This window comes from Meriones unguiculatus, chromosome 6, assembly GCF_030254825.1.
Source record: "Meriones unguiculatus strain TT.TT164.6M chromosome 6, Bangor_MerUng_6.1, whole genome shotgun sequence".
Classification (NCBI taxonomy): domain Eukaryota; kingdom Metazoa; phylum Chordata; class Mammalia; order Rodentia; family Muridae; genus Meriones; species Meriones unguiculatus.
This window is the reverse complement of record NC_083354.1, coordinates 20,791,766-20,802,809: the sequence shown is the minus strand read 5'-3', so window position 1 is coordinate 20,802,809 and position 11,044 is coordinate 20,791,766. Positions and strand designations below refer to the sequence as shown.

General features: G+C 47.0%; 1 protein-coding gene across 1 annotated transcript; it reads left to right on the top strand.

The window, feature by feature from the left end:
- The first annotated feature begins 9,404 nt into the window (after positions 1-9,404).
- Positions 9,405-10,622, top strand: LOC110549285 (C2 calcium-dependent domain-containing protein 4A). Its single transcript, XM_060386172.1, has one exon. The coding sequence runs from the start codon at positions 9,405-9,407 to the stop codon at positions 10,437-10,439; it is 1,035 nt and encodes a 344-aa protein (XP_060242155.1). The 3' UTR covers positions 10,440-10,622.
- The last annotated feature ends 422 nt before the right edge of the window (positions 10,623-11,044 follow it).

Sequence of the window (11,044 nt, the reverse complement as noted above, 5' to 3'; positions counted from 1 at the left end):
GCTAGTGGAACACTGCTGTTGCCATCTGCTCAGCTTCGAGGTGCATACACGCCGCGCACCTTCTGGAGGTACCTGCCAGCTCACAATGCATTTTGAAGCAATTTTAGAACATAATGGGTACCCTTGATGACATATGAACTATAGAAAATGTGTATAAAACACCTTCCAAATAATCTGGTTCTATATAGAATAGATAAAGTTCTCTTCATACCATTTGAGTGCAAAGATGTTGTATTTGAGCCTTTAATTAAAGAAAGCAGTGAGAACTGTTCTGTATTAATCAGTAAGAGGCTTAATTTCTGGCTGTGCCAGAGCAACTCATCTTAACTGGGAAAAGGGGAGTGGAGCATGGATACCTCTGTCTCCAGCCCATGGGTTGTGTTGTGCCTTAGTGTTTTATTGCTATGACGAAACACCATGCAAATATGTACTGTTTTCCTATGCCCATTCTTGCTCTGAATAACGACATGGAGACCTTTATGTTAAAAGTTTCAGGTGCTACAGTTGGTCAGATATTCAGCTTTTCTAACCCGGTAACACTGGCCTAGCCAACAGCCAGCCACATGGCCCATTATCTGCCATCTTAGTCTCATCCTGGCACCTGCTTCTTCATCTTAATGGTGACTCCCCAGGTCCCCTCCTGAGACCCTCTCACTAGGATCAGAGTCCTTAACAATCCAGCCCAGCAACTGGCCATTCAGGTGTTTATTGACCAATCAGAAGGTGATCGAGAACAATGCTTATAACATACCAAGACAGGAGATGCTTCCTAATAATGACAATGCCAAGGTCCAGACTGCAACCAGATCTCTGGGTACAGAAATCAGCATTTGCACAAAACATTACCCTTTTTTTCTTTTTCATCCCCTTTTCCTTAACGCTACACATAAGGAAAGATAGAGGAAAGGAAAAGGAGAAAAACGAGTCCCTGAATCTAACCCTGAAGTTGTTTCCTCCCTGACCATGACAATTAACAACTTGTGACTAACCTCCTCAAACGACAACAAACATCCATCACCCACTGAGCAGTTAAAAACCAGGCACCCCACCTCTTAAAAATGGGGCATCATTCTCTTAAAATTGCTTCCTGCTGTCTAGAGGCGATGTTCTCTTTTGGAGTCTAAAGAAAATTGGGATAGTGGTCGAGTTCTACGAAAGCTAGATGTAACATTTGTTGTCTAGCCTCTGTGTGATGGGAGGGTGCAGGACTTAACTGAAGCCCTGGCCGGAACAGTCTGTGAGGCTGGACCATCTTAGCTAGCTTTTCTTGGGATTCAGAGTTTTGAGGAAACGGCTATTGAGGCAGCCTGTGAAGCTGGATCATCGGGGATACCTGTCTTCTGTGGCATCTGTGAACATGTAAACTTTTAAAGGTGATGTACATTTCTACGTTAGCACATGCAGGAAATATGCAGTGTGCATAAATCAGCTAAAAAAGATTCTCTGTTCTTTGTCTGAGCAGGTGAATGACGTCTGTGTTGATGAGTCAGTTTGAACTGGATAACCAAACCAGCCAAGCCATGTGAAAGGATGGCATTTAATAAGTCCCAAGGACTCTGTAGCCAACAAGATTTGCTGGCTATTCGGAGACATGTCTCAGTCAGTTTCGGAGCTATTCCCATGTAGAGGGATCAGCACATACATTACCTTTTGTTTTGTTGTTGCTCTTGGTTTCTTCATGTCTGTAGTCAAGATTTTCAGGGGGTTTCTCCTGGTTAAATCTAATCTTTATTGACTTTGAAGGAATTCATAGCTTTTCTTCTCCCGTTGAAACACAGACAAAACCTCTTCCTCAAAGCAACACATTTCCTGTCTTTCATTCTGAAGTTAAGACAACCTTAAAATAATTGGACTGGTTTATTTTAGCAGTTTTTTTCCCCCCACAATCCAATGTGTCTCAGCAACTGTTGTATTTTGTTCCTAAGCATTCAAAAATTTTAAAGTTGGTAGCTCAGTATCCAAGTGGGTTCCCTAGTAAGGGGGACAGGAATTGTTTCTGACATGAACTCATGAGCTTCGCCTCCCCCCTGAGGGAGGAACAGCCTTGCTAGGCCACAGATAAGGACATTGCAACCATCCTGAAGATACCTGATAAGCTAGGGCCAGACGGAAGGAGAGGAGGACACTCCCTCTCAGTGGACTCGGAAGGGGACAGGGAGGAGATGAGGGAGGGAGGAAAGGGTTGGGAGGGAAAGAGGGAGAGGACTACAGCTGGGATACAAGTGAATGTATAAAATTATTTAAAAATAAAAAATAGATAAAAAATTTTAAAGTTAATAAAGCATTTTACGTAATTTATCGCTGGGAGTATTTATTACCCCTTTGTTTATTAATCATATCTTTTAAAAGTATGGTTAGATCATTCTCCAACTGCTTGGTCTTTAGGATCGTGTAGTATGCCTGTGATACGCTTTCTTTATGTTGTAATATGGAAAAATTATTTCATTTTACTAGAAATAAATGGTAGAGCATTGTCAGTCTTAATTTGTACAGCTATACCTATAACAGACAAAATTTCTAATGTGTGTGTGTGTAATTACAGAATCAAACTTTTCAGAATTTAAGCAGTTGCCCATTGAAATTCTGAATATATGTCTATACATTGGTGCTCATATTGTAATTTTCCAAACTCTGCAAACTGAAATACATCCATTTGTCAAATTTCATTTATTTGGATACCTTTAGGGCTACTTCCTCCTGGTAATGGAGTTTGGGTATACAAAGAACAAGTAGGACATGTCTTTATAATTTCCTTGGCTTGTTGCCAAGTGATAGAAAATCCATTTTTCAAACCTTTGCTGTTAGCATGTTGTTTCTTATAAAATTCTGAGGCTTCTCGTATATTTCCTACTAATAGCTGATCAATGTCATCATTACCTCAAACTAGAGGCCCTGGTATAACCATATGGGATTTGATATGTGTTATATACAATGGATGATTTCTATTTCTAATTACTTGTTGCAGTTGAATAATAGCAAAGTTAATTCTGAATCATTCAGAATGATTTCAGCAGTGTCTCTATGCAAAACAACTCTTTCTGCACATTAAGAGTCAGTAACTATATTAAAAGATTCTGGAAAATCTAATAATACAATAAGAATGGTATATAGCTCTGCTTTTTTAAACTAAGGACTCTGAGACACTAATTTTTCTGACTTATAACCTGCTTTTCCTGATTTATCTGCATCAGTATAGAATAGAGGGGATCCACAAATTAGTGGCCCTTTTACAATATGAGGAAGAATCTAATTGGTTCTTTTTATAAACTGCAGTCACTTGCTTTTGGGATATTTATTGTTAATGTCTCCAAAAAAAAAAAAAAGTACTGCAAGATCTATGCCAATGTTTACTTTCTGTTCATAATGAGACCATTTCAGCATTAGTAAAAGGTACCATGATTTCTGCTGGATCTAGTCCTGCTAATTGACAAAGTCTCATTTTCTTTCAGAATCAGTTTGGAAATGTTTTCTGCATAGGTCTTTAATTTTTTTTACTCTGTTTGTGTGCTAAAAATGTCCATTCTGAGATATAATCTTCTCTATAATTATGAATTCCGGTGGGAGACTGAGTAGAAGGCAAAATAACTAACATAAAGTTTAGTTTTAAAATGGCCCACATGTGCACATGTAATTTGTTTTCTGGAGTCTAATGGGTTAGTGGGGAGGTGACAGAACTTTGAGGAGTGAGGGCTCACTGGAAACGCGGCCTTGGAGAAGAGGGTTGTCCAGTCCCGTCCTTGCTTTCTCTGCTTCCAGATGCCCTGAAATAGCTGTGCTGTCATCCACCTACCAACCCATCATGATACTCTGCCTCCTTTGGGCCCAAAGGGACAACAAATTGACTATGGATGGAAACTGCTGAAAGCATAAGACCCAAATCCCTTAAGTTCATTTTCTCAAGGTAGTTTATCACAGGATGGAAAGCCCCCAAAGCTACTGTCAGAACCAAAGTTGCAGCTGCCAAACTCTACCTTCTACTTGCATGACAGTTTTAGAGCCTTTGTTGGTCTCTGTCAGGCACTGAATGGTCGTGTGTGTGTGTGTATGTGTGTGTGTGTGTGTGTGTGTGTGTGTCAGGTAGTGGGAAGACTCAAGTTTGAAACATACATATGGTGTCAGTTTTCAACTAAGGGCAAGAAAAATATGACTCAACACAATTTTTTTACCTGTCCTTAAAGGGAGATTTTTCTCTCTTGATGACCCTGCTCAGGCAGGACTGAAGAGAAACAAGCTGCCCTGTCCCCCCTGTCATATCCAAGGTCTACAGCAAGCCGCTTTAATCTAGTCCTTTCTAATGTCCCAAGCAGTAGCCTGTTTTTATTCATCCTCATGGTGATGTTGGTTAGTAGGTTTTTCCACCCAACTACTATGATGACACAAACAAGTGGATTAGGTTACTCACGAACAATCATTAACCTATTTTATAGAGTAAATGCATGGGGGGGTATTAAGCAGCTAGGGCAAAGCTGAACATTCAGTACCTCTGCCACAATATTCATGAATCAAAGTTTTAATGCTTCTCTGATGAGGCTGTGAGGGTGGAGGGACAGAGGACTTGATGGAATTTCAGATACCTTCAGCTTTCGTAGAACCTGGAAATGATGGATGTTTGCAGAACATGGAGATGATGGCGCCTCACCACAAGGAGCACATTGTTATCTGTCTCCCCTTCTGGCTGGGCTCACAGGCTTTGTGTTCCATTGTCCAGTGCTAGAGCACTCTCTCAAAATTGGTTCTCACTGTGTAGCACTGGCTGGCCTGGAATCCACCTGTCTCTGCCTCCTGTGTGATGGGATCAAACACATGCTCCACCACCCCTGGCCTGCTGCTCTCTTAGTGTGCCTTCAGAGGACACAAGTTGCGTGTTTGGTATGCAGTCGACCTCTCACAAAATGTGTGGAAATTTTCATAATTTGATAGTCCCAGAGAGAAGTTTGATTGCCTCCTGCGCCATAGGACAGCACTCAGAAATGGCTCAAATCAGTCACTTTGGAGAACAGAACACGAGGCTGGTAAGTGTACAAGGTGGCTCACCCCTGTAATCCCACCCTTGGGAGGCTGAGGCAGGGGGAATCATGAGTTTGACACCATTTTAGACTAGAGTTCCACATCTGTCAAGAAAGCAGAGCTAGCTGATTGTGCACATCGGAAGTGTGTGCATGTAATCAATGGACTCTGTCACAGTGTGCATACAGAGGGATATCTTTTTTGTCTTTTTTTTTTTTTAAGGATTTCAGTTTTATGTATATGGGTGTTGTACCCGCATGTATGTCTGTGTACCACATGCATGTTTGGTGCCTTTAGAGGCCCAGAGAGAGAGTCGGATCTCCTGATGAGTGTGAGCTACCATGTGGATGCTAGGAATAGAACTCAGATCACCCGGAAGAGTAGCCAGTGCTCTTAACCACTGAGCCATCTCTCCACCTCCAAGATAAAGTACAGTTGGGAGTCACAAGCAGGCCTTAGTAATGGTTCAGCCCCATAGTCTTATATGATGAATGATAAATTTCCATTTCCCGAGCTGTAGCCTGAGTATTAGATCTCCATTATTATCTTAAGGATTAAATAAATACAATGTTTGCAAAAATTATTAAGGGTTCTGTGTACACTGTACAACGTGAAGGAGATGAACATGTGACATCAAAGGATAATGTCTAATGATGTTAAAAGGTAACTACAAATTAGTTACCTTAAAGATCTTAAAAAAAAAAAGAGGAAAAATCCCGTCACTCAACAGGGAAGAAAAGTCACTGCATACATAATTCTTACATAGACCTGCCATTCAGCTGTCCTCTACCTTAGAGAAGGTCCTTTCCCAATGACTCTTTAAGATGACTGACCTGATAAATTGGGGAGATTCAGGTGGTCGGATACCATCAAGGACTTATTTGCCTGAATTTGGCTTTAGTTGAATGGTTACTGCTTCCTAGCCCTGGTGGGTTTATATGGATCAATACTAATTCAATCACAAAGACAAAATCTATAGAGAAATGTGATTATAATACAAAGGATTTGATATTTACACAGAGGGGAAAGTTCACCGTTCCTCATATTTAAGGATTTGGACATAACTGGTTTTTGCAAAGTAGGGAGAGTAGGAAATACACAAGAGCAGACCCAACACCCAAAGCATGGTGGCACAAGTCTATAATTCTAGCATTCAGGCAGCCGAGGCAGGAGGATCACCACAAATCTAAGGCCAGCCTGGGCTATCTCTGTTTCAACAAGCAAGCAAGCAAACAAAATTCTGGGTTCCAGATAAGTGACACAACATCTCAATTATAGAGGCCAGAGTGAATGGGGGAAGGAAGGAAATTAGATCAGAAATCAGCAAGAAAGCTAGGACCCAGCAGGTGTGGCCTGCTTCAGTCTGAACAGCCCTTGGCAAGGTCTCTAGTGTGCACCTCAGTTTCCTACCTGGCAAACAGAAACATCTGCCTCACAGGTTTATTACAAGAGAGAAATCAAATAATGTAGCTAGCTAGTAAGATAGGTGGTTAGAAGCACCTGACAGTCATAAGAACTGGATGGTAGATTACTATCACTTTAATGTAATATAATTCATCAAATATTGACTGAACTCTTACTATTTGCCGAGGATTGTATCTCTGGTGCTGGAATTGAAAGGGGCTGGGTAAGATGGCAGGTTAATGACCTGAACCGGGGTAACTGGAATGAAGGCAGCTTTGGGCTCTGCATCACAGGGATTTTATCATCTACAAATATACTGATAGCAGTTTCCCTAACCTTGACTCTGTGCTGCCCCGTTTCTCCTCATTTCTTCCTTTTGTCTTCCAACTATTCACTCAGGTTTCTATAATTCATGATGTTGGGATTCAGATCCGTGACAAGTGGCTGAGGTGCCAGCATCCCCCAGTCCCTACCTGTTACAGGGCGAGGCTGGCACGCCCCACCCTCTACCCTAAACTTTCCAGCCCAGGGGCTGGCCTTCCTCTCCCCCAGAGGCTCTTCACTACATACTCCAGACATTTTGCTTCCCTGCTGTCCCTTCCTGCCCCCCCCCCACAAATGCTTCCTCCCCTTTTCTTCCTGCCTCTGCATGCGACTTCACTGACCCCCTCCTGTGAGGTGGATGAATCCACCAAAGAGCTGCCCCCCCCCAATAAATTCGCCTTTATACTTTAATTTGGCTTGAGTTGGCTCATTTCATCAGAGAATACCTCTCACCTGACATAGGTTGTCTCAAGGGACTTTGTGACTTATGGAGTAGGAATCAGGCACCTTTGGGCAAGAGAAAGCTGCAAATTTCAAAAGCATGTGAAATACAGCAGTCTATAGGGTATAATTAGAGGGATCAAGGATGGACTGCAGAAGAGGAATTAGGTCAAGGTTCCTTGTAGAAGGCACAGCTTAAAAATGCATTGGAGACTCCAGACTTGTTAAACATGCAGGCCTACTTTCTTCAAAGGAAAGAAATGACAAATGCCTGGTCACCCAGAAGTCTGGAGTGGGTGTTGTCTGACAACCTGGTGATCCTTTGCTATTTGATGAAGCCAGTCTTCCTGAATCCCCCAAAATCCTGGTCATTGTTTAGGCCTAATCCTGAGCTTTGTCTCTCAGTGAATAGAGCCCATCCTCGTGAAAGAGGTCCCATGGACTTCCCATCATCCACCAACAGAAGCCATCCTTCTGCTGATTACACATCCTTCCTCCCCAGGCTCTTTCCCTGAACACTGTTAACAGTCAATAGAACTCATTCTTATTGTAAAGGTCGCAGGTGCTTTCCTATTTTGCCAGGGAGTTTCTATGTGGCCATGCCTAAAGCTTTGCTCTTATAACTGTCACCTGGAAAACTTTCCCCAAAGTTTTACTGTTTAAATGTGTAAGAAAAAAAAAAAATAATCCTGGAAGCTTTGACCCAGCGCTTGTGTAGACTCAAGTCTCGTTCTTCACCTCCCAAGGGTTGGTTCCCTGCCAACCATGAGGCTTGCAGGGGTCCCAACAGTTCCTGATGGGGCTGATGAGTACAGAAAAAGTCAGCTGGGTCTGATGGCACAAGCCTGTATTTCCAGCATTCAGGAAGGCGAGGCAGGTGGATTGCAAGTTCAAAGCCCACCTGAACTGCAGAATAAATTCAAGGCTGCCTAGGCAACTTGGTAAGACCCTCTCTCAAAATAAAAAGGTCTGGGGATGTGGTTCAATGGCAGTCTTTGCTGCGTACAAGTCCTGGGAGCCAACAGAGAAAGGGCACTTCAGACTAGGAAATGCCACAAGCCAGATACACTGCAGCTTTCCTTACCAGACTTTTAGCCTCTGTGGAGTTTTTCCCCAAATCCCTCAGATTTCTACTTCCTCACCTCAGAAAATATAGGCTTGGCCTTGTGAAGAGGGTCCTTGGATTTTTGTGTAAACTCCCCACCCCCCATAGCTCCTATTAGGGCAGAAAGAGGATAGCTTTGCACATTATTAACTCACTCAGGTTACCAATGCTTGGTCCACACCTGTGATAGCACGGAGAGTCCAGCAGAGGGAGACAGAGGTTAGGTAAATTGTGGATCCCGGGACTTGGTCACGACCTCACCGCGTTTGAGTTAAGGAGGATGCAGTACTTTTTAGTCCAGGGTCGAATGAATCGTCTGAATAGGTTAAAGGCAGACTGACTAGTGCGTTTTCAACCTCGCAAAATGGTCTGCATGTAACCCCGTCCTAAACGGACATGCCAAGTTTAGTCTGTGCTTGGACAGAGGCATACACACACCTGCAGACGGTGTGTGCACAGAAAACCGAAGCCAGTGGAACGTGAGTATAGGTCACGTGCCGAGAGAGAGAGTGTGGGGGGTGGGTGGGTGGGGGACCGGATTTACTTTGTCGCCAAATACAGATTTCCGTTTCCTCATGCTTCCTCGCCTTCCCTGAGAGGCCACAAACACTTTAAACTGCTCCGTTCTCTTCCGCAGGGTGACAGGACAGCCTCTACTCACCTGCAGCGTGTCCCGGGCCCGTAAGTGGCGCTCACGCCAGCTCCTGCGCCACCCCTGCAGCGGCTCCGGGACTTAGCGGGAAGGGCGGGCCGTTTGCTGCCTCTTGGGATTGGACTCTTGGCAGCTGGGCGGGACTCCGGCTAAGCTATAAGACGGGAGCGTCACTGTCCCGGCTACCAAGGAACCCCAGCTGTGAACGGCAGGTCACCAGTTGAGCCTCTGCAACCAGACCCAGCGAGCCCGAGGAAGGAAAGGTCTGATTTCTATATATTCACGTGTTCAGTTTTGATAACTGGAAGACAGGCTTCCCCAAAGGCTCGTGCTGGTCCAGAGGCCCAGACGCGTGGGTACTTTCAGAGGATCCAGGAAGGGATCCACTGGACTTCCAGGAGCCCAAACTCACCCGTTTTTCTCTGTGTTGCAGGCGTGCCTATCCGCCGCGCTGGGACACAGGCTGGGAGGATGCGGCTTCTCGGTCGACTCCGCTCCCCAGCTCCCGAGCCTGCCTTCTCCAACGTGCTCACCCCGGGCCGCATCCCAGAGTTCTGCATCCCACCGAGGCTGTCCGTCCCCGACGCTGCGGAATCTCCGCTCCCGGCCGCCGCCCTGCCCTGGCGCTGCGCGGCCGAACCCGACCTATGGCTGCGCCCCCGGGACGACCTGGACGACGACGACGACGACGACGACGGCGCGGGCCACACGGACTGGGACCCGCGCTCACAGGCTGCGCTCTCGCTGCCGCACCTGCCCCGCGCGCGCACCGCCTACGGCTTCTGCGCGCTGCTGGAGAGCCCGCACACGCGCCGCAAGGAGTCGCTCTTCCTCGGCCACCCAGGCGCCCCCGTCCCCCGGCTGGGGCTCCGCCAACGCGCTCACACCTACGGGGGCCCGCGCCGCGCCTCGGACTCCGTGCTCGCCGCCCCACGCGACCCGGACACCGCCCCAGCGCCCGCTCCCCCGCCCGGTGTGCGCCGCCTCCTGCGCGGCCCCGACGGGCTGCTGAGCCGCGCGCTGCGGGCCCCTCGAGGTCGGGCCGGCGCGCGCCCCGCGTCCCGCGGTGACGAGCACGAGCGCGCCGCCTCCTGCGCGCCCCCGGCCCCCAGCGGCCCGGATCCCGAGCGCCTGCAGGCCGAGGCCAGCGTGGCCGTGGGCCGCGGGGCGTGCACGCTGCGCCTGGCCGCCGAGTACTGTCGGCGCAGCGCGAGCCTCCGCCTCCGCCTGCTGCGCGCCGAGGGCCCGGCCGTGGCGCTGGAGCCCCGCGCCGTGGGCTGTCGCCTCAGCCTGGTGCAGCGGCCGTCGGGCCAGCAGCGCGCCAGCGTAGTCCGCCGCAGCCGCAAGGCCGCCCTGGACCAGGACTGCTGCTTCGACGGGCTCTCGGAGGAGCAGCTGCGCCGCCTGGTGGTGCGCATCAAAGCCGAGAGCAAGGGCCGTGGGCTGGAGCGCAGGCGACCGCTGGGCCAGGGCGAGCTGCTGCTGGGCTCTCTGCTGCTGCTCTGAGCCCGGCTTCCCTGGCGCCCTGGACACTGAGGGTGGCTTGGCTTTGAGGTGCACAGAGACTCTTGGCCTTGGGACACTTGTAGTCTGTTGCACAACGGCTTGGCCCTGAGACACACACAGACTCTTGGCTCTGCTACACTTTCCCTTTTGTACAAAATAAAACTTATTTATTTTTCTATTTATGATTTTGCAGTGTTGATGTTCTTCCACTTTTCTCATCGCTTTTTGGTAGCAAAAGAAAAAGTAATGGCTCCTTCACTTTATTCACAGCATCTGATCCTCCTTCAGACCATTGTAATAGTCAAAGGAAATACGAAACAAAAAACCCCGTGTTCACCCTGGAGTGGAAGAGTGAGAATGGGAACACGCCACGTGCTTTCTTTTTCTTGTCCTCCTGCTTCCTGTGAACATTGAAAGGTTCACGTGGCTTCACAAAAAAAAAAAAAAAAAAAAAAAAATCACTGGTAAAGTGCTTGTCATGCAGGCACCATGTTCTGAATTCTGTCGCTGGAACCCATCTTTAAAAAAGCTGGACCTGGTAGTACAAAATTGTAAGGCCAGCGCTGGAGAGGCAGAGGCAGGCAGATAAACCCCCTGTCTTTGCT